At 38.4% G+C, this 24,175-nt stretch overlaps 1 protein-coding gene across 1 annotated transcript; it reads right to left on the bottom strand.

Moving 5' to 3' along the window:
- Positions 1 to 373: 373 nt before the first annotated feature.
- Glipr1l2 (GLIPR1 like 2) lies at positions 374 to 23,717 on the bottom strand. Its single transcript, XM_028758994.1, has 6 exons — positions 23,487 to 23,717; positions 15,669 to 15,920; positions 13,520 to 13,623; positions 12,358 to 12,443; positions 729 to 755; positions 374 to 642 (listed from the first exon to the last, which is right to left on the bottom strand). The coding sequence occupies exons 1-6, from the start codon at positions 23,715 to 23,717 to the stop codon at positions 374 to 376; spliced, it is 969 nt and encodes a 322-aa protein (XP_028614827.1).
- Between the last annotated feature and the right edge of the window lie 458 nt (positions 23,718 to 24,175).

Below are 24,175 nucleotides of genomic sequence, written 5' to 3' on the forward strand. Positions count from 1 at the left end.
AAACTCTACACAAAGACAGAAATATGAATTATTTCTTGTTTTTATCAGATACCATAATAAAATTTTAAGGCAGCTTTTTTTCTGTTGTTGCTGCTCTTATTCCCTGCTCTCTGGGTCTTTAAAAGCTGAGTGTTTTATGTACAATGCAAGCCTTGCATTCATACTGTTTTTGTTTTCCAATTTAAATTTGTTAAATAAGTATAGAAAAGGAATGAAAAAAATTATAATTGAGGTTTATATATTTTGTTCTTAAAGTTCAGCATTCTATTTTTCAATGTTTTGGGTCTTTTTATTTTCCTTTTGGGGTTTGGCTTCTATTGGGTTATCTTCTTCCTGCATCTCTTCCTCTCCTTCCTCTGAGGTTATCTTCTTCCTATAGTTCATCTTCTTCCGGCACCTCTTCTTCTCCCTCCCCCTCCTTTTCCTCCTCCATCACGATTTCATCCTCAGTTTGCAGTCCCTCCTCTACTGACATTAGCATTGGAGTTTCCAGTACAGTAACTGGAAACCGGGACTGTATTACCAGAACAATGAGGACACATAACGCCAAAGATGCCAGTCTCAGGAAGAGGATAAATAAGCACATTGGGTTACACACGACTGGGCGGGGCATTTCCCAAGGCGGGTACCAGAACTGGTAATCTGTAAAAAGAAGAGGCAATTGAAGAAAGCTAGATTTCATGTAACATTGCTAATTTGTCTAAGAAATAACAGACAGCAATACCTACATGTAGCTGCATCACGATCATGGTTACCTAGAAAGAAAAATAAAGACTATAAATACATAATTTTTTCTACTCCTATGAGGATTTCCCCAATTGTAGTACCATTTCTTTATGTCTGGAGATCTAAGGCAGCAGTTCTCAACCTGTGGGTGGTGACTCCTTTGAGGTCGCATATCAGATCTCCTGCATACCAGATACTTACATTACAATTAATAACAGCAGCAAAATTACAGTTGTGAAGTAGCAACAAAATAATTTCATGGTTGGGGGTCACCACAACCTGAGGAACTGTATTAAAGCATCACAGCGTTGGGAAAGCTGAGAACCACTGCTCTAAGATATCATGGTCTTTGATGTCTGCTCCAGCTAGTAGCCAAGCATAAAGTACACACTACTCTTTTAAAGTAGAAGTCTGCCTGGTTGGCTAGAGAAATGCAGAACTAAGCAGATTTGGATTCTGGTGCTATTGAAGTCTCACAAGTACTGAGCTTTTGAGACACCTCAGCTGAAGCACTTACTTCTGCACTCTTGAGGTCTTTCCCACACTAACTAACCATGTAGAGCACCACAGCTCTCCCATCCTTCTCCACATCGCTACTCTAAATTAATATGGATTTACTAATTTCTCATGTCATTTTTGTGTTTCATTGTGGTCTATTTTCATTTCTGAGACAGCAAGGTTAAGTCTACCACCTGGGTTTCATTGATTTTAGTTATTTTTCTTCAATGTCATAATTACATTTGAAGGAGACATTTCTTCTCATCTGCTCAACTGGGTGGAGAGGGTCAGACAATCATCTTATTTTCCTTTTATTGAAAATAGATTCTTCTCTCACACAATACACCTGGTTTCCAGTTTCCCCTGCCTCTGCTCCTCCCAGTCCCACCCATCTGGACCTACTCCCTTCCTAACCAATCATTCTTGACTTCCACTAAGAGGATACACCAGTAGACACACGTAGACAGCGCAGGGTTGATGTGGGCTCTGTTTGGCATTGATATCATATCTAAGTTGTTATGCAGAATTTATTTTTGAGGGTGCTTGGATATGAACTGAACTCTGTTGTACCTTTGATGTATTTTAACATTTTGTTACTGGTCCTTTATACTTTACATGGTGACTCCAATATTAGAACATCTTTCAAAAAAGAATCCTTGTCTATATGGTGTGTAGGTTTTCTTCCTGATGCATGTGCATTTATTGGTCCTTAAGTAGAAGCAGGAATGTCACAGAGCATTCTTTCTTGGCACATTTCTTCACTTGTTACCAGTAGTTTTTGTTTATTATACTATTCTTTTCTATTTGTATTTTATTAACCATTTAAACAAATTTAAATTTGTTTATAAATATATTGTTTATCTGCTTTTGAAGGAAAGATTTTAGTTATTGTGTGTGTCTATATGTGATACTTGTGTATGCACACATGCAGGGGCCTGTGGAGGCTGGAAGGTATTCTGTCTCATGAGCTAACTGACCACTGAGTGTTCTCTCCAGCCTATACATGGTTTCTCTGTTTAACAGTTCTAGCTGTACTTGAACTCACTTTGTAGACCAGGCTGGACTCAAATTCACAAAGAGCCACCTGCCTCTGCCTCCCGAGTGCTGGAACTAAAGGTGTGCATCATGTCTGGGTTAATTATGTCATTTTCATTATTTTATTTATTTACATTCCAAATGCTGTTCCCCTTCCTGGTCCCCTCTCCATGAGTTCTTCACCCCATCCTCCCTCCCCTTTGCTTCTGAGAGGGTGCTCCTCCACCCAGCCACCCACTCCTAACTCACCTGGCTACCTGCTAGCAGCCCCTCCTTCCCTGGGGCATCAAGTTTTTACAGGATTAAGTGCATCATTCCCCACTGAGGCCAGACAAGGTGTCCTCTGCTACATATGTAGTGGGGGCCACAGACCAGCTCAGGTATGCTCTTTGGTTGGTGGTTTGGCCTCTGGGAGCCCCGGTGTGTGTGTGTGTGTGTGTGTGTGTGTGTGTGTGTGTGTGTGTGTATTAGTTGTCCAATGGTTGGCTGTAAGTATCTGTATCTGTATCAGTCAGCTGCTGGTAGAGCCCTTCAGAGGACAGCCATGCTAGGCTCCTGTCTGCAAGCACAACAACATGGTGTCAGTAACAGTGTCAGGGTTTGGTGCCTGCACATGGATGGGATGGATCCCAAATTTGGCCAGTATCTGAATGGCTTTTCCTTCAATCTCTGTTCCCTTTTTGTCCCTGCATTTCCTTTAGACAGAAATAATTCTGGGTCAAGAATTTTGAAGAAGAGTGGGTGGCCCCATGCCTGAGCTGAGAGCCATGTCTATCTACTGGAGGTCCTCTCTTTACACTCCATCTCCCCACTAGTGGGATTTTGGCTAAAGTCATCCCCACTGGGTCCTGGGAGCCTCTCATATCCCTAGTGTCTGGAAATTTCTAGAGGTTTCACCTGCCCCCACCTCCCACTGCTACCTCTTTCTATTCATTCTCCTGACCCTTTGGGCTACTCTTTCCTGTATCCCCCCATACCTGAACCTGCCTCATTTTTTCCCTCCCCCTTCCCTGTCCCCACCAGGGTCCCTGCCTTCCTCTGCCTTTGGTGATTATTTTGTTCCCCCTTTTAAATGGGACTGAAGTATCCACACTTGGGCCTTCCTTCTTGTTAAGCTTCCTATATGGTCTGTGAGATGTATTATGGGTATTCTGAACGTTTTGGCGAATATCCATTTATCAGCAAGCATATAGCATGTTTTGGGTCTGTGTTACCTCAATAGGATGATATTTTCTAGTTCCATCCATTTGCCTGCAAAACTCATAAAGATGAGATGTCCTCATCTTTAATAGCTGAGTAGTATTCCATTGTGTAAATGAACCAATCGCATTTTCTGTATCCATTCTTCATTTGAAGAATTCTGGCTATTACAAATAAGGATCCTCTGAACATAGTTGAGCAAGTGTCCCTGTGGTATAGTGGAGCATCTTTTGGGTATATGTCCAGAAGTGGTATAGCTGGGTCTTCAGGTAGAACTATTTCCAATTTTCTGAGGAACCCCAGACTGATTTACAGAGTTTTTTTTTAACCAGCTTGCAGTCTCACCAGCAATGGAGGAGTATTCCTTTTTCTCCACATCCTTGCCAGCATCTGCTGTCACCTGAGTTTTTGATCTTAGCCATTCTGACTGGTGTGAGATGAAATCTCAGGGTTGTTTTGATACGCATTTCCCTGATGACTAAGGATGTTGAATATTTCTTTAAGTGCTTCTCAGCCATTCGAGTTTCCTCAGTTGAGAATTCTCTGTTTAGTTCTGTCTTCTCTTTTTTAATTGCGTTGTTTGGTTTCCTGGAGTCTAACTTCTTGAGTTCTTTGTATATTTTAGATATTAGCCCTCTCTCAGATGTAGGGCTAGTGAAGGTCTTTTCCTAATCTGTACGTTGCTGTTTTGTCATACTGACAGTGTCCTTTGCCTAATAGAAACTTTTCAGTTCTGTGAGGTCCCACTTGTCAACTGTTGATCTTAGAGCATAAGCCATTGGTAATCTGTCCAGGAAACTTTCCCCTGTGGCAGTGGGTTCGAGGCTTTTCCCTACCTTCTCTTCATTAGATTCAGTGTATCTGGTTTTATGTTGAGGTCCTTGATCTACTTGGACTTGAACTTTGTACAAGGAGATAAATATGAATCAATTTTGCATTCTTCTACATACAGACCACCAGTTAGACCAGCACAATGTTTTGAAGATGCTTTCTTTTTTTTTTCACTGTATGATTTTGGCTTCTTTGCCAAAGATCAAGTGTCCATAGGTGTATGGGTTTACTTCCCGGTCTTCAATTCTATTCCATTGATCAACCTGTCTGTCTCTGTACCAATACCATGCAGGTTTTATCACTATTGCTCTGTAGTACAGCTTGAGGTCCAGGATGGTGATTCCCCCAGAAGTTCTTTTATTGTTGAGAACTGTTTTAGCTATCCTGGGTTTTTTTTTTTTTTGTTATTCCATATGAAGTTGAGAATTGCAATTGAGTTGGAATTTTGACGGAGATTGCTGAATCTGTAGATTGCTTTTTGAAAGATGGTCCTTTTTTACTATGTTAATGCTACCAATCCATGAGCATGGGAGATCTTTCCATTTTCTGATGTCTTCTTCGATTTCTCTATTGAGAGACTTGAAGTTTTTGTCATACAGATATTTCACTTGCTTGGTTAGAGTCACACCAAGATGTTTCTATTATTTGTGGCTATTGTGAAGGTTGTCATTTCTGTAATTTCTTTCTCAGCCTGTTTATTCTTTGTATAAAGGAAAGGCTACTGATTTAAGTAAATTTTATATCCAGCCACTTTGCTGAAGTTGTTTATCAGCTGTAGATGTTCTCTGGTAGAATTTTTGGGGTCACTTATGTATACTATCATATCATCTTCTAATAGTGATGCCTTGACTTCTTCCTTTCTGGTTTGTATCCTTTGACCTCCTTTTGTTGCTAATTGCTCCAGCTAGAACTTCACGGACTATGTTGGATAAACAGGGAGAGAGTGGGCAGCCTTGTCTTGTTCCTGATTTTAGTGGGATTGCTTCAAGTTTCTCTCCATTTAGTGGCTGTTGGTTTGCTGTATATTATTTTTATTGTGTTTAGCTATGTGCCTTGAATTCCTGATCTGTCCAAGACTTTTAACCTAAAGGGGTGTTGTAGTTTGTCAAAGGCCTTTTCAGCATCTAATGAGATGATCATGTGGTCTTTTTCTTTCAGTTTGTTTATGAACAAATGTTTTCACCTTGAAAATGTGTTCCTTTGGTTTTGAGATCTGCAAATACAGATACAGTCTGTAGGAAATGACTCATTATTCTAAAGAAGAGGAAACATATTTATTTCTTCTTTTGTGTTTTCAACATTTTTTAAAGATAAAGGGGTAGTCAAACTTAATGACTATTTAGAAACTGAACTTCCAGTTCTGGTTCTGGTAGAAGCATGTTCTAACTTTTCTTACCCATAATTGAATAAAAGTATATATCTAGCACAGAATACATGGGCCAGCACTCTGTTAACTCTGATGAATAACTCTCTGAAGGCGGACTGCAAGAGAACACCAGGATTCAAAATGGCAATGAACTGGTGAAGGTCTATTGGCTTTCACATCTCGAGTACCTCCCCACTGAAATTCAACAATGCCTCTGATTCTGGGGACTCTATGGTACAGGCAGAACCCTGGAGAGTACTCTGGCTTTGGCTGAAGGAGTAGGAAACAGAATCTCTAAATGTAGAGAAATCACCATGTAGTTTTACTATGGTTTTCTCTATTCAGTTATGTCCTAGCTCTCCCAAACAGCCTGGGAGCAGCAGAGGGGCAATGAGAATAGTCAGCAAAAAGAAACTCAAGCCAATCCTTGGAGGAGGAGATGTGTCTTCACCATTTGACTGACTTCTAGCTTCAAGCATTCAGGCCAAACCCCTCTGCTTTCTTCTTGAGCGTATCTATTTGCTTGCTGCTTTGGCCCTAAACATGATTCAAACATAAATGAGGATTCTATAACTGGAAGATACCAGATAGACTGCAAAGAGGTATGTACTTGGAAGAAGACAGGAAGCAAGTTTATAAATTTGTTGGTGGATGTGGTGGCATAGACCAGTCCTTGGAAAATGGATGTCTAGGCCATATTGGGAGAGGTTGTGATAAACATACAAGCAAAACAAAAAGCGATTTAAAAAAATTACAACTGTTCATGACCTTTGGAGTCACCTAGGCATATAAATTGGGTACAGATCTAATACCAAATAGAATGTTAAAGATGTTGAGAACTGAGCTAATATATAAAGAGTTTCCGCTGGGTCTGAGTGACCAGACCTATACGTTGGTGATAGATCTGAAGAACATTCCAAAGACAGAAACTGAGCTTCAGAATGACAGCCCACAGAAGAAACCAGTTTGGAAATTCTGACCTGGACCTAATCAGGGGTTGCTTCCACAAGAGCCACAGACTGAGAAAAATCCCAATTCCAGGCCTAAGAAATTCTCTTAAGAGTTCTTGTTCTGTGGAGTCCAAGAGACTTCCAAAATATTATAGACTATTGCTATTGCCCTTGCCTGTATCCCAGAGGTTGAAGAGACCTCCTATTGCCAAAGACAACATAATTTTAAGACACAAGACCCAAAGGGCCCAAGCTATATCAAACATGAAAGCATCCTCCCTGAGGTCTAGCTTTCATGGTACCAGAAGTTACCAGCAGCCTTCCAATGGAAGGAAGTCACCAACAGTCCTACACAAAGATGATGCCCATGAACCACAATAATGATCAGCATGGCAAAATAACCCTAATGGTCGACAGTGGCATTAATACCTTTAGCCAGACAAAAAAAAAGATGTCTGCTGTGAGATTTCATTTAGAGATTCCAAGACTATGAAGTCTCAACAACAGAGCTATCTTAAACAAGACCTGAACAAGTATAACACCAAACATGTGACACAGATGGGAGGAAATTACAGGGCTCCAACACTAGGCAAAGAACTACAGGAACAGTGGGAGCAGGAGGAAACGGTGTTCTTCAGGGAAGAGTCGCCTCAATTATTCTCATCAAATATCAAGCAATCAGTCCTAAAATCACACACACACACACACATATATGTATATGTATATGTATATGTAACATATAGACTGAGCAGATTGTACTTAGGAACACACACACACAATTTATAAAAACAACTAAAGAAAAAGAGGTAAAAGTACTTGGATTTGAGAGAGGCAGGGGCAGTGTAGCATGGGAGGAGCTTGAGAGAGATAAGAAAAATGATGTAATTATATTAATATCCTCCATCAAATTTAAACAAAGAACAAATGCTTTATCATGAAATATTACAAGTCCTAGGCTATAATTCATCCACAAAATTTTCAACTCAAATGATAAAAAAGTATGTAACAATCACCAATGACAAGATTAAACTGGTATTGGAGTTATTAGGAAACACCCTTGAAAGGAAAGGTAAGACAGAATGTATCAGCTGATAAATAGAAAACATACCTCACAAAGGAACCAGATGGACATTATAGAGTTGGAAATTACAGAGACAACAATGCTAATGGAACATGAGAGGGCTCAAAAGCAAACTAGAGATGACAGAATAGTCTTTGAATTGGGAGGGTGACTAACAGAAATGTCCCAAGATCTCTAACGAGGAAAAAACCAAACATGCAAAAACAGTCTTGAAAGCATTAAGGAACATATTGGGGGAATAACAACACTTTTTCCATGAATGTCACACAAAACTCCAGAAGGAGACATAGTGAGGTGATGTGAAAAAAAATAACAGACAGGAAGGAGTATGGATTAAGACTTTCTACATCTGAAAAACATACATTATAGCTGACTATATGGTTCATAGAATAAACTAAAAGCAACCCACATTCATAACATCATAATCAAACTGCTGGGAACTAGGACAAAAATCTACCTTATAAAGAAACACAAATTAACTAACTGGGTTTCTTATCAGAAACCATGGAGGCCAGAAGGACCATTATAGTATTTTTGAGGTGGTAAAATGAATAGAATAGTCTAGAATTCTGTGTCATCCATCAGTTAAAGTCATTTTTTTTTTTAGGAATGAAAAAGAAGAAATAGAGATATCAGTGATGGTATTTTTGAGGCATTTGTGGATAATGCAAGCCAACTGTGGGATGTCGGGGGAGAGTAAGGTTATCGCTATAGTCTAACTGAAGGAGTCAACTACTGATTCTAAACAGAATAAAAGGTTAACCATCCATGTAGTTACTACTGAAAGAGCTACTGAAACTCTTAATACAGAGAAGTATCAGTCATTGTAGATGAGTTGAAGAGAATGCAAAAAAAAGTTTTAAAAAATCCAAAGAAAAGCATATATAAGGAAATAGAAAAAATTAGAAGACTTAAGCATAAATACCTGAGCTACCTTTTTCCTGAAGGGTGTTCTGAGCATACCATATGTTAGCAGACATCTTGCCTCTTGATTCAGGAGAACTGAATGTTAACGTGCAGCAATGTTAATGCACATTCAACACAAAGTACTGTTACACTGAAACTGCCCACTAGCGGTTTTAAGTTAGTTGTTTTTTTTTTTTTAATATTCTTGTTTTTGCACAAAAGTAAAATATACTCTGAGTTTATTGCACATGATGTTTACTAAGTGATTATATTCCAGCTGTAGTTATAGCTTTGGATTATAAGTTCCTATATTTGGAGGAAGTAAAAGAAAAATTAATCAGACATACTTTCAACATCTTTTTTCCTCTGAACACTTTAGGGATTATTTCCTCAGTGACAGAAGCCATTTAGGAAAGGCAAGCAAGTGAGTTTCCTGGAGATGGTCCACTGTTTTGCGTGGGTGGGTGCACTCTGAAAAGGGTACAGCCCCAGAGACTCTATCCCTGGATTCCTTCTCACTGCTGATGTGCCTTTCCTGTCACTATTAAATAGCGTAATGGTTCCTGGGCATTAGCCCACACTACTGCAGCTCAATATGAAGATGAACTTTCATGAATTAATGCTAGATGAATTAATTACATCATAGCATTCCTAATTTGATTAAAATAATTTTAGGAAGAAAGTTTAAGGAGATGGTTTTAGTTGTTTTGCCAGAAAGATGTAATAAAGTTAGAATCAAGAATAGGATGTGCCCCCTCCTGATAGAATAGTAAGTAAAGGCTGTATAATAAGGAACACAATGAGCTTTCATAAATTGCACTAAGAAGAGAAACAGACCTGTGACAGATTCGTGATCAAAGAAAAACATTCATTCTAAGTCAAATACAAGGATGAGGCCAGATGCTTCCAGTCTGCGCCTATGCCTGGAGCAGTCCTAGGGCATCAGCTCTGCACTCAATCTCCCAAAACCCAGAGGAGGCTAGACTCCTAGGAGCTTTAACATGCCCAGGAACATAGAATAATAGGATCACAGGATCTCAGGAGCTTGGGCACATCAGGATTTCAGGATCCCAGAAGCAGCCTGACTCCCAGGAGCTATCACAGCCAGTATCTCAGGATCACAGGATCACAGAGACAGCTGGACTCTGAGGATTTCTGACCCAACCAAGATAACAGGACAGACAAGCTTCAGTCAGAGACAGTGAGTGAAGGTAGCACTAGAAATAACCAGATGGCAAAAGGCAAGTGCAAGAACATATACAACAGAAACCAGTTACCTGGCATCATCAGAACCCAGTTCTCCCAGAGAGCAAGTCCTGAATACACCATGAAACCAGAAAAGCAAGGTTCAGATTTAAAATTACTTCTAATGATGATGATGGAAGACTGTAAGAAGGACATAAATAACCCTCTCAAAGAAATATAGGAGAACACATGCAAATAGGTAAAAGCCCGTAAAGAGGAAACACAAAAATCCCTTAAAGAATTACCAGAAAATACAACCAAACAGGTGAAGGAATTAAACAAAACCACTCAGGACATAAAAATGGAAGTAGAAACAATAAAAAAATCACAAAGGGAGACTACCCAGGAGATAGAAAACCTAGGAACAAGATCAGAAGTCATGGATGCAAGCATCACTAAGAGAATACAAGAGATAGAGGAGAGAATTTCAGGTGCAGAAGATACCATAGAAAACATTGACAAAATTGTCAAAGAAAATACAAAAATCCAAAAAACTCCTAACCTAATACATCCAGGAAATCCAGGACACAATGAAAAGACCAAACCTAAGGATAATAGGTATAGAAGAAAGCAAAGATTCCCAACTTAAAGGACCAATAAGTATCTTCAAAAAAATTATAGAAGAAAACTTCCCTAACTTAAAGAAAGAGATGCCTATGAACATACAAGAAGCTTACAGAACTCCAAATAGACTAGATCAGAGAAGAAATTTCCCCTGTCACATGATAATCAAAACACCAAATGCACAAAACAAAAAAGAATATTAAAAGCAGTAAGGGAAAAATGTCAAGTACTATATAAAGGCAGACCTGTCAGAATTACACCAGACTTCTCACCAGAGACTATAAAAGTCCTGGACAGATGTCATACAAATCTTAAGAGAACACACATGCCAGCCCAGGCTACTATACCCAGTAAAACTCTCAATTACCATAGATGGAGAAACCAAGATATTCCATGACAAAACCAAATATACACAATATCTTTCCATAAATCCAGCCCTACAAAGGATAACAGAGGGAAACCATCAACACAAGGAGGGGAAATTAAACCCTAGAAAAAGCAAGAAAGTAATCTTCTTCCAACAAACCCAAAAGAAGATAGCAACACAAATATAACTCCACCTCTAATAACAAAAATTACATGAAGCAACAATCAATTTTTCTTAATATCTCTTAACATCAATGGACTCAATTCTCCAATAAAAAGACATAGGCTAATGGACTGGATACATAAACAGAACCCAGCATTTTGTTACATACAGGAAACACACCTTAGTGAGAAAGACAGACACTACCTAAGAATAAAAGGCTGAAAAATAATTTTCCAAGCAAATGGCCCCAAGAAATAAGCTGGAGTAGCTATTCTAATATAGAATAAAATTGACTTTCAATCAGAAGTTACGAAGAAAGATAAGAATGGATGTTTCATACTTGTCAAAGGAAAAATCAACCAAGATGAAATCTCAATTCTGAACATCTATGCACCAAATGCAAGGGCACCCACATTCATAAAATACTTCAAACTTTAAAAACAAAACAAAACAAAAGAAAACAAAAAACCAACCAAACAAACAAAAAAAACCAAGGATGAGGCCACAGGTATGCACCCCGATAAAGCAAGGCCACGGGAAACAGTTGCTTTGAATTTATAATGAGCTTACAGAATGACACACTGCTTTGAACTTAATATCAACATCCTTCTGTAACTCCTCTTTTGTGTAAAATTTTATCTACGAGGTAATTTTATTAAAAAAAATCTTTTGTCTGAGAAGGTATTAAAAGGCAGAGAGAAGAAATAAAGTGAGACTTTTGGGGCTCTGCCCCTCACACCAAATGTATATATGTATATACGTCTGTCTGTCTATGTACTCTTAAAAATTAAAAAAGTTCAGAGACTCTTGCTGGGCATTCTTGCCAGGCCTAGATAATTAAGTTTTGTTCTGTCAGTAGCATGGACCCTGTAAATCACCTGGTACTGCCATGCCCTCCGCCCCACCCCTGTTGGTTGATATCAGCATGACCCCAATTGCCGACTCCCTTTCACTGCCTGGCTTGGTTAACCCTGAGATGTCAAATCTGGCTTCTAACACCACAAGGGACTGAGAACAATAAGAAAAGATTTCTTAAATGTGTTACTTTTCTATTTTTCCTTTTTGTGGATACTTTGGAACATTCTTTTCTTGAAAGAAGTGATTGTAAAACTGGCAACTATTTAAAAAGTTAGCTGTGACGTTCTTCCAGAGAGTAACTGTAAGTTCTCTTTCCTTAGTTTGGGATTCTTCTTCTTCTTCTTCTTTTTTTTTTTTTTGGGAGAGCACTAGGGCCAAGGAAAGCAGAGAAGACACTGCTTTGATAGCATAGTGAGAGCGTCAGACAAGGAAAGCAGAGAAGACACTGCAGTTTGGAAGCACACAGGCATAGGTCAGAGTTGGGGTCAATACTAACAGCACAATAAAAGGAGTGTCAACCACTGTGTTTTCTCCTGTTCTCACATCTTACAGATTTATTTTATCTTACTGCATAGGAGGTCTGTGCATGAATCTTCAGGGCCACACCGAGAACAAAACTGCCCTGCTTGGTAAGGCCTCCTTGTCAGGGTTCCTCTAGAAGAAAAGCAGGAAGTAAGAAAATGAGTCAGGTTTTATGTTATAGAATGTTAATTAAATTTATGTTAATGATGTTATTAATTGTCACTAATTCAACAATGTTGTCTCCACTTTTAACTATTTTAAGAAGATGGTTAAGTTAAGAAAATTCATTTATTTTCTTTATCTTGGGTAAAACAACCAGTAAACAATGAGGTTTATCTCTCTTACCATCCTTCCTTCCTTTCTGTTTTTCTTTCCTTCCTTTTTTCCTCTTTCTCCTTCCTGGTTTAGTCCCAAAGAATACTCTTTGATTTAAGGTAGTCAAGTCTTTGTTTCTACTTAAGATGTTGGTTAGAATGTTTCCTATTTGGAAATCAGCCCTGTTACTAATAGTATTTTATCACTTAGGACTTCCAAAGAGAGTGCTTTGGAGATGCAGGCTATTGGTAGTGGTGGGGACGTGGGGGGTAGGGGGTGGGGGGTGAGGGGTGTAGTTGCTTGCTGTAAGTGGCAGGTTCTCAAGTATAAATAGTCACATGATGAGTAAGTAGGAAGAACTCAAGCTTCCATTGGGTAGTCTGACTCAAGACTTTCAGAGTGCTCTTCTGGCTCTGATGTTAATGGAGCCTTGTATGGCTCACATTAGTCCAAACGACCACCTTGTGGTCAGCTCAGTGTACTTCACGGTACAGGGCCGATGTATGCCTAAAACAATTCTCACTCCACAAATTTCAACGTAGCTTGAGCTTTAAAACTTTTATTAGTGATATGAGAATATATCATATTGAAAAATAACAGCAACCCGACAGACAGCAGCTCCTTTAGTTATAACTGGTTAACGCTAAGCTTCCTTCCTATAGGTGGTAGCCATTAAAGAGTTTGCGAGTAAATCCAATTTGCTCAAGGTATGACTTACTTCATATGAAATTTAAAATAGTTCATTATGAAGTCATTTATTAATATCACATATTTAAAGCTTTTATGGTTAGTAAAGACTTTAAAAACATTACAGGTTAGGAAAACTTAAAGTTGAAGTCTTCTCATTTTATCTTAATATCTCATTATATTTTTATTCCTTTAAGACCACTCACCCTGGTGCATAATTGCATATGAAAAGGGCTGCGTATGTGATAGCTCCAATCTTTGTACATGGAGTAACAGCACAACCAACTTTGTAGGAGTTGTCCCACACAAGCTGCAAGAAACAAGTCCAAAAAAATGTAAAGTTTATTTAGAAGTACGTATGCTATAAATACTATATTCCATTCACACAAAAGCTTTAAATTTGGACTATCAAAAATTTTTTAGACACATGTAGGGTACTGTTGTGAATTCAGGGACCATCTCCAGGACTATATAAATGTAAATATTGTCACAGTTTCCTATTACGGGGGACAGCTGAAGATCACTGGTCCAGGACAGAGCTATAAGCCAGTGAAGTCATATCTGATAAGGTGATTTGCCAAAACCTGATTAAATTGGAACATTTTAGGTCTTTGGCATGAGGAAGGAAAATTAGAGAGAGAGATGAGGAAGAGCTGTGTAAAAGTGGAAGTTTCTAGAAGGTAGAAAAAGAAACAACAGGGCCACAGACAGAAGCAAGCAAGACACAAACGTAAACAATGGCATCAGCAGCTTTCTTTCCTTTTGTAGAGGAAGCTGGATCACAAAATGAAATAAAGTATGAGCTCTGCATTAGGAAGGACCAAGAAGACCCAGCTGCACACACGCTCAGAGGAGAAGGGGAGGGGGAAGGATTGTGGGAAGGGTGACTGGAAGGCAGGCAATGCACAGGATATAAAGTGAATAAGTTAAAAAAAATAAAATAGGAAGAAAAAAAGAAAGAAAGAAGGAAAGGAAGAGAGAAAGAAGGAAAGAAAAGACCAAGAAGAGATCTGTTCCCCATAGCCAAAACAACAACAACAACAACAACAACAACAACAACAACAAAAGACTAGTGTAATAAGAGGCATTCCAGAAATTCTGTGTGATCTCAATATTAGTAAAATTTCAAGTAATGAAAACATTCTTCTTTTGACTCAATTCTTAACCAACTTTGGTTGTTTTAAAACTTCCATTCTTAAAGAAATAATAGTACAATATTAAAGAATAGAGACAAAAATTTGGCCAGGTGTTGGTGGCACACACCTTTAATCCCACCACAGAGGCAGGCAGATCTCTGTGAGTTTGAGGCCAGCCTGGTCTACAGTGTTCCAGAACTGCCAGGGATATATACACAGAAAGAAAATCTATCTCAAAAAAAACCCCAAACCGACCAACAAACAAAAATACCTCCAAAGCAACAATGACAAAATCTGAGGGTAGACCATTTGTCTAGTAACATGTGAGGCCCTGGGACCAACTCCTACTACTGAAAAAAAAAATTATAGCATGCCCAATACCAGAAACAAGAATGTCTTATTGGCTGGAATTACAGAGCAGAAAACAGCATCCTATCAGGAAGGAGATATAGGTACAGTAAGGGGTCTAGCCTTCCTATCCGAAGGAAGAAGGAGAAACTGATGAAAAAAAAAAAGAACCGATCAAGAAGTCTTTGAAGAATCCATTTGCTAGAAAATGAAGAGTAGAGTTAAAAACCATGAAGAAATTTCAAAATTATGTTTTACATGAAATATGATACAAGGTGACTGAGAAAATCATGTTATGTTTTAAATAAATTTGACTTCATTCCAGATCTCTTTGATTTTTGACATGAATATACATTGAAGAAAGTTAGTAGGTTTGTGTTGTTTTGAGACTGGATGGGTAGAAAGGCAAGGTCCCTGTTCTTGGTGGAGTTTGAGCTCTTTATGGTTCTGTGTGGAATAATAAAGGCAAGTATGGAAAATGAATGGAGGCTGGGAATTGCCTGGAGGGTGAGGTGAGCCCTGGAGTGCCGGGCAGGAGTCCTGGAAACAACACTAGAAGCCGGCCTATTAGACATATAGTCTGCCTGCTGATCTGCAGGGAGTCAGGGCTTTCTTTAAGTCTTCCTTCCATCTCTACTGTGTGCTAGTTTCTGAACAACCCTCTTGGTCTTGAAGTATGCAGACAATGGCTATTTCATGTATGATTCACATAAGGGATGAAGTGGTGGGCTTTTAAAGACACAGACAGGATTAAAATTTTTATGGTGTTGAGGGAATCAGTTTATTACTTGAGCTTGTAAATCTGAAACAGGAAAGTAGGTGAAGCAATTGAGAAGCCTATTGACTTAAGAACAATATACAAATCAGGTACCTGAATGTAATGAGAGCAGTCCTCTTGCTCAATACAAGTGTCATTTAGATAACTGTAATTCTTCCTTTCTTCGTGCCAACTCCTGATAGCATTGGTGGCTGTAAATTCCTTTTCAGGACCAACCCACATGTTTTCGCCAATCTCCGTAAATACCGGATGGGACTCATGGACTTTATCTAGATGGGTATTACGAGTAAACATACATTTTCTTCCCCATGCTCTAGCAGTACGCGATAAAGCTACGTCCCAAGTCTGAAAAGAAACACATGCAAAAGCAGAGAAAACAAAATAATTAAAAATGATGTTGTCTTAATGCTCTAATTTATTTTCTTGGTATTTACTCCCTTAGGGAGAACTAGACCAACTTATGTATTATTTATGTGGTGTTTTTTTCCCCCTGAGCAGTATTTATAGGAAAAAAATGTTTTCAGGTCATCAAAAATAAGATGACTGCTTCTTATGACAGAAGTTTATTAATATGCCTGTAATTGAAATAGTCAAGTGAAAGATTAAACTAATCATTTATTTCATATAACATTTTGCAGATTATATAATAAGCTTACATACAGTTTGATCAGAATATGCATTTTTAGTGTTCTATCTTTTGTGCCTAGTAAATTAAAATATCCATCTAATAGCTATTTATTGAGCATTCATTATATATACAATATTATTTTCAGATATAAAAGTAGAAGTCAGTATACATTTGGTCTTCACATTGCTGTACTCCCAGCACTGAGGAGGTAGAGACAGGAGTATTGTGAAAACCCACTGGATGCCACCCCAGTTGAGCAAACGGGACACTAGATCAGGGAGAAACCTGGTCCTAAAGGAGTGAATCGGAGTGGACACTTTCCTCTGGCCTCTGCATGGCCATGCACCTCTGGGCTCACACATAAGCGTCACACATTCACACAATACACAGGTGTGCACACACAGACACACATATACACATGTACACATACAGACACATGCACACACGCAAGCACCACAGACACACATACAAGCATCATGCACTCACACACATGCACATGCGTACACAGACATTTACAGACATGCACTCTAGTTTGTGTCCAGCCCTTTGACATCGAAATTTATTTATAAGACATCAATAAATATAGCCAATCACACTCTGACTTATGGCACACGGTGAAATTCTTCTCACATAAGCTTTCAGAAAACTTTCTATATTCATTAAGTGCTTATCTTAAAATCTTTCTCATCTGTAGTAACTAGCCTTTATACTTTAGAACAAAGTTATTACTTATTTTTTGTGCAAAGCATAGTGAGTCTATGGGCTGAGAGTTAGTTTCCCACACCACATATGGTACATGTTCTTTATACCTTCCATGTAGTCTATCTGTTTACGAGTATTCCTTACTTTACAGAGGGCTCAAGTTGACAATCTTGGGTGGATACCTAAAACTTAACCTGCCACAGTTTTAAGATAAAATGTTACAAAAATGATTTCGGAAATTATTTTTAGGAAGGCATATTAAACATTAAAAAAAATCCATACATCCTTCCAAGTTATTTTCCTAGTAGTCACTCACAATTATAGTATACGCATGTTGAGTAAGTATCAAAACAAAAATACTTTAAAAAGTTAAAAGGTATACACTTCACTTAATGCACATGAATGATATACAGCAGGAAATTACATTTATTGTATCTTCTCTTGCCTTTGTTCTCAGTTTGAATTTATTATCTTTATGGCTAAAATTATATAGTAAATGCAATAAACTCTTTGGACGAGTAAACCTAAGTAGAAGAGGAATCTATGCTGTGTTAAACTTAGTGCTGATATAGCAGAGTAGGGACCAAACTACAACATTATGACTATATATGTGAAAGACGTTACTTTTCAGAGGGAGATGAAATCCTTCCTTATCTGGGCTTTGCCTAAGAATGCATACATTTCTACAAATGAGAGGCTGGGAACTATAGTGGGCCTTATACAGCATGGCCTAATAGCTCTGAGTTTTCCCTAAGCCCACTAGCCCACTAACCCACTTCCATTGTTGGGGATCTATTTCTAATCATGTGTGGCCGGTGCATTTTTTTTCCCCATAGCTCTACACTCCTGACACCCTGGGCTTCCTCATTGTTTCTTGCACCCCCATGAATAAGTTAACAGGCATGATACTTTTTCTCTCTCTTCCCTCCTGGCAGCTGAGAGATTTTCAGCTTGCCTGTAACTGTTATTTTTCCATTCAAACACTAATAAAACCATCTTTAAGCTTTCTGGTTTTAAATTCTTTAATTAATTTGACAAAATGCCCAAACTAATGACTTGGAGGTCATGATACTTTCTATTAAAGCCATATTAAATTAGTTTAATTTGCCGAAGAACCACAGAAGCCAACTAAATCTCAAAAAATAAATCTAGATCAATTTCTGCTTTTTAAAGAGTTTTAGGAATATTTAATCTATGTATGTGCTTATTTAGCTTATAATAGCTTATAATATTATAATAGCTTATAATATTATATATTATACATATATATATACATATACATATATATGTATATGTATATATATGAAAAACATGTATAGAGAAAAAATTAGGAAGCTTATAAAAGAATAAGTTTGGAGATAATGCTCCTAACCAGAAGCCATAGGTTATTAAACAAAGAGTCCTGTATCAGATATGGGACACCAGATTGAGTTGTTGATCCAGGGGTCCCAGAGACCTCCCTCCCCAAAAAAATATCAGGCTATTGCTAGTTCACTTCATTACTCACCCAACCTTGATTCTATTGCTGAATACATCACACACTTTCATTCATCACACATAAATGAAGCTAGTACTGACCTAGAAGCTTCTTCCTTGATGGCTAGCTTTTATAGTGTCTCAAAGTGCATTGTAGGCTGCTGGTTAAGAGAAGTTATCAATGCCTTTAGCCAGCTGTGAACCTTGTAAACTACAATACTGACCAGCTGGTCAAGATAGGCCCACTGGTGTAATAAAGGCATGAATGTTATGGGGCTAACCAACTCATGTCTGGCACTGTAAACTTGGCTATTCTACATTGCTTTATATTGCTGTGATAAAGAACATGTCCCAAACCAAACTAAGCAAAGAAAGGGCTTATTTCATCTTACATCTTAAAGGCCACCATGAAGGGAAGTCAGGGGAGGAAGTCAAGGCAGTAAACAGCAGGAAGAACTGAGATAGAGGCAGTGGAAGACTGCTGCTTGCTGGCTTGTTGCCTATGGCCTGCTCAGTTTGCTTTCTTATATGACTTGGGACCACCTGCATAAAAGGTGGCATATCCCATATCAGTCACCAATCAAGAAAATGCTCCAGACATTTGCCTATAGGTCAATCTCATAGAGGCATTTTTTCAGTTGAGGTTCATCTTCCTCAATGATTCTAACTTTTGAGAAGTTGATAGAAACACACTGCCCAAGAACCAGTGGGAAGCCATGTCAGAAGCCCTATTACTATTAGTTTGCTAGAAGGACACAATATCAAGTTGATTATCTGTATACTCAGAAACTTCTATAAGGCATGATCGGCAGTCAACACAAAGACTCATAGCTAGCCAAAGCACATCATACAAAGCACTATGGTTAAGTACTAAATACAACATCAGTATCATACCTACTAACCCCAAGGCTCATCACTAAAGAGTGGACATAAAGATTCAATGAGCCAGAGAGAAGGAAAGATTGCTGTGAATAATGTCTTCTGGACATGACAGGATCTTTGTAGTCATGAACTTATAGCAGCTGGGGTTGCTAGCACAAGACTTGTACAAGATCAGTCCAGGCAACACGGCAGCATAGAGAAAGGAGAGGTTTATGAGGCAAATATGAGTAAACAATGACTACCAATGGGCCTCAAACTTCAGTACATTTCAGAATCATCTGTATGACTTTTTGTTAAAATATAGACTAGACTACAGAACTCCAAACTTGGATTTGGGATTTAGGAGGATCAGGAAGGGCCTGAAAACTTTTATTTCTAACAAGTTCACTGGCAGTTCTAATGCTGTGAATTCATGGACTATATTTTAGGAATCTGTTAGGTTAAAGAATAGAAGAATTGTCAAAATCACTAGAGGAAACCAGTGTTGGGGCAGACGGGGAAAAGTCAGAAGGATCTCTGGTGCTCGCTGGCTGCCAGAATAGCATTATAAACTGAACTCAGTAAGAGATGCTAGCTCAAAAGAATAAGGCTGAGAGCATCAGAGGAAGATACTGGATGACCTGTTCTGGTCTTTCTCTAATACACATGAACAAAATATACACACCTGCACACATGTACACACATGCATATAACATGAAGATTATCTTGGATACAGAAATCTAGGACTTATTATTCATACCTTGACTGAGCAAACTATTAAATGAAGTATTTTAAGTGCAGGAGAACTTAGAAATGATTTGAGTAAAACAGGAGGCCTCAAAATTCGCATGCATAATTACATATGTTTCTATACATTCACAATGAACAAACTAAACAGAAAATTTAGGCAAATAATTTGACCACGATAACATTAAAAGATAATAATCTTATCCAAACTGGTTTTAAAACCACAGAATGTTGTTGAAGAAAATCAAAGAAGATGTTAATTAAAAGGCTAATGTCGATGGTCAGGGACTGGGAAACTTAATATTAAGATGCCTTACTACACAAAATATTCTGTAAAGTAGTGTGACCCTACAAAAAGCATCTCAGATGCTCAAGGGACATCGAATAGAATTATAATAACAATAAAGTCCTGAAAGAAAACAAACTCAGAGGCTTGGAAGACTGAAAGAGCTTAGAAATAAATTCCTACACACACAGGAAAGTGGTTTCTACACACACTGCCAAGACCATTTAACTGACAAAAAACAATACTTTAAAACATGCCTTGAGAAAACTGCATACCCACACACAAAAGAATGAAATTAGACTGTTATCTCATGCCATATCAAAAAATTAACCACAAATCAAAGACCTAATTGTAAGACCTAAAGTTATAATTTTTTTTTCCAGAAAACGTAGAAGACAAACTTCAGAAGTTGGATTTTGCTAATTTATGGATTTTCTAATACAGTACCAAAAGCATATGCATGAAAGAAAAGGAGGAAAGGTCATTAAAGTTGTAAGACCTTTTAGAAATGTTTACTTTTCACATGTATAAGTGTTTTGCATGCATGCACATATATGGACCACCAGCATGCCTGATGCTCAAAGAAGCCATAAGAGGGGGTTACAGACCCTTGGAACTTGAGTCACAGAAGTTTGTGAGGGCTGGGAACCAAACCCCGGCCTCTGCAAGAGCAGTAAGCCATCTCTTGAGCCCCAAGTTTAAGACTTTTACTATCAACAGGTAGACAACCTACACAATGAGAGAAGGCATCTGTAGATTCTCTGCTCTCTCATACCTGCCTCTCCACTCTCCTACTGTCTTACAGTTCTAATCTACCCTTTTATCTCCTTTCTTACTCTCTCTTGTTTTCCTCTTTCCTGGTGAGGGGTAGAAAGGAAAGCACTGGAAAGGGGGAAAGGAAGAGAAAAAGAAAGAAAAGAAAAGACTGAGACAAAACTCACACCATCTTTAATTTAGAAAGAAAACAAGTAAATGCAGGGTAGAGCCCTTAAGCTAAACCTAAAATGGATCCTTTTCAAATTTTAATTGATACGATGTGAGCTCACAGGTCTGATGTTTTCTATTCTTTTTATTGAAATATAAGTTTCAGAGATCAGAAACAAAAGCTCACAACAGTTGTGTCAGAAACCACTGTGTTTACTCATTTTTAAGAGGAAGGATAATTCAGATTTGGTGGAACAATAACAAGGAGAAGGAAATACAAAATTCTAGCTGGAAAAACATATCCTTGGTAAATAGGACTATGTGAGAGTTATGGTCTGAAGCACCTTCCCCCCCAAATCAGCTGTGCCTAATTTGTTCTATGCCTGCCAGCTATTTCTTATTGTTGTTGAAGCATGCCTGCCAGTCATTGACACAGAGAAGTAGCTTGGCTTAGAGCAAGGACATGCTGACTACATACCTTGTTTTGTTCTGTCTGTTCTGAATGTCCTGTATGAGGTTTGCTAATCTTAAGAAACTCCACAAAGCTTATGTAGGACCCATCGAATCAAAGATCAGTATTAACTGTTACGTCTAAAATATCTTGAGTCAGGGCTGACCACTTGACAGCACTTCCTGCACCTGTGTATGAGCTCATTGTGGTTTACCTTCCTTTATAAGCAGATGGAAAAAGATATCCATTGTCATAGGTCATATAACTCTCAGCTATATCCCTGCTCTGACCAGTATTAGGGTGTGCATTCAATAGTTTTTGCATGAGATCACTGTTCGTATGGTTTGTGTGGTGATTCCTGAGCCCCCAACAGTGAGGAGATACTGACCACATAAGACAGAGAGAGTGAACAAGAAACAGATGGCCAATTGAAACAGCATTTCAAAAAGTAGCAGCAGGTCTTAAGAGATGGCTCTGCTACTGAAGGCACCTGTCCACTTGAGATATATCCCCAGAGTCCACAGGGCAGGGCAGGACAGAACCGATTCTAAGAGTTGTCCTCTAATATTCACATGCTTGTCATGACTTGCACTTGTGCATGTGAGTGTGCATGTGTGCGTACATACACAGTAATAAAATAAAAATGTAAATGTAATAATTAATTTACTAAATGATTGAAAATATCCAAGCCAGTGAAGAGATTAAAAACACAACACTAACATGTGGCTGTTGTTTGCTGAATTTGCCACTGTCTTTGACAACAGTAACTGCTGTATGTATTTCACTTTTCTTTTTTTAAACATCATACCTTTAAAGTGTTACTTCAGAACGTTTTATGAAGGAACTAATCCTCAAGACAGAAAGGGCGTATCTCTAGGGATGGAAATCTTATGTAATTTATAATGTGAATTAGAGTTACTTAACAGACTAAGAAGGAAAGGGCGACTTACTTGCTAGATTTTTGCAATCAGTTTTTAATGGAAATCATGAAATCTCCAATTAATAATCTTGTGGTCAGTTCAGGAATTACACCTCCTCCCAAGGCCAGATATATCTCAGGCTTCATTCCTCTGACCAGGAATTAAGAGTCCCATTGCCCTTGGCTTTAGAAACCATAGATTATATGAAACCTCCCAGACTTAATACCTTCTGATCCTGGTAATACCCAACTAGCTACCTAACTAGCCTTTGGGAACAAAATTCAATGCAGGCATAAAAATAAACAAAACTCTGGAAAACTGGAAGGAAAGAAAAGGAAAAAAACAAACAAACCTTAGTCAATTTTTTTTTTGTGGTAGAATTAGTGTGAAAACATTTACAATGGAAAAACAATCAAATAAAACAGGATCTAATATTATATTTGAATTATCCCAAGAGTCTCTTTCTACTAATTCACATCCAAGGATCACTGATAAGATTATAAGATTATATTGATTCTTAATGTTTGAAAAACAGTTACACTCAAACACAATTTCTGAGGCAGGAGTGGATGGGTGGGTGTGGGAGCACCTTCATAGAAGCAGAGGGAGGACTGAGGGGATAGGGGGTTTGTGGAGGGGAAACTGGAAGGGGGATAACAATTGAAATGTAAATAAATAAAATTACCAATAAAAAATGGAAGGAAAAAAAAGATCACACAATTTCTAAACTGGTGTGCCTTAAAACTTGCACCCCAACTTCTTCCATAATTGGTCCTTTACAGAACAATGAAACTGCTCATGTATCAGAGAGGCAATGGTTATATTTAAAAATATGTATTTTCCAACTCAAATGAGAGTCTCTCTGAGTTTCCTGTGCTTTGGAGAAGTGGCCTGGGAAACAGCTCTCCGGCCTCACCATGAAGCGTAGGTTAACCCCTGAGGGGAAGACGGTGCCTCGGAGCTGATTATGGAGATCCACGTATTCATTGATAAAGTCTACATCCTCTTCAAGCGGAAGTTCGGCGTTCAAACCTGAGCCCATCAGCAGAAGCCACAGCTCACACAGCCACAGCTTCAGTATACCCCTGAGCCTTATGGAATTCGACTGGGGATGCCACACCACAGACACAGGCAGAGCCGCCTCCATGCTCGCCCTAGGACAAGACAGTGAGCATGCGCCAGCCTACCCTGTGACTTGCCAATCTACGGGTCGGCAGAGGGCTCTTCTTTGGGAAGAGAAGGAGGCGTGAGAAGCAGGGAAGAAAAATGCATGATAAATGTCTACTGAATGGATCAAAGACAGACAAAAATGAGTCCATGTTTTTCACAAGACTAATTGAGTACTATCTAGAATTGATTTCTGACACTGAAGGGTGTGGATCGTTCACTGATCAAGCATTAGTCTGGACCTCAAGTATTGAATAATTAACAAATCTGAGATACCTTGGGAGGGGAAACCATAATACTTCCCGTCTTATTAACATTCAGCTCACTTTTATTTATTTATTTATTTTTCTTATCTATTGAATTGTGAGTGTTTTTATTGTGGTTGCTCTTAGGGACAGAGCATTTTCTTTAAGATTTATCCCAAAATACCTGAAAAGA

This window comes from Grammomys surdaster, unplaced genomic scaffold (assembly GCF_004785775.1).
Source record: "Grammomys surdaster isolate TR1022 unplaced genomic scaffold, NIH_TR_1.0 126271, whole genome shotgun sequence".
In the NCBI taxonomy this organism is placed as follows: Eukaryota; Metazoa; Chordata; class Mammalia; order Rodentia; family Muridae; genus Grammomys; species Grammomys surdaster.

What these genes read in the sequence shown, in the direction of transcription:
- Glipr1l2 (XM_028758994.1), bottom strand. Translation starts at nt 23,717, where the DNA reads ATGGAGGCGGCTCTGCCTGTGTCTGTGGTGTGGCATCCCCAGTCGAAT. An exon ending in ATATGCAATTATGCACCAGG is followed by an intron (nt 12,444 to 13,519) that starts GTGAGTGGTCTT and finishes CTTTTCTTCTAG; the next exon opens with AGGAACCCTGACAAGGAGGC. An exon ending in TGATCGTGATGCAGCTACAT is followed by an intron (nt 643 to 728) that starts GTAGGTATTGCT and finishes TTCTTTTTACAG; the next exon opens with ATTACCAGTTCTGGTACCCG.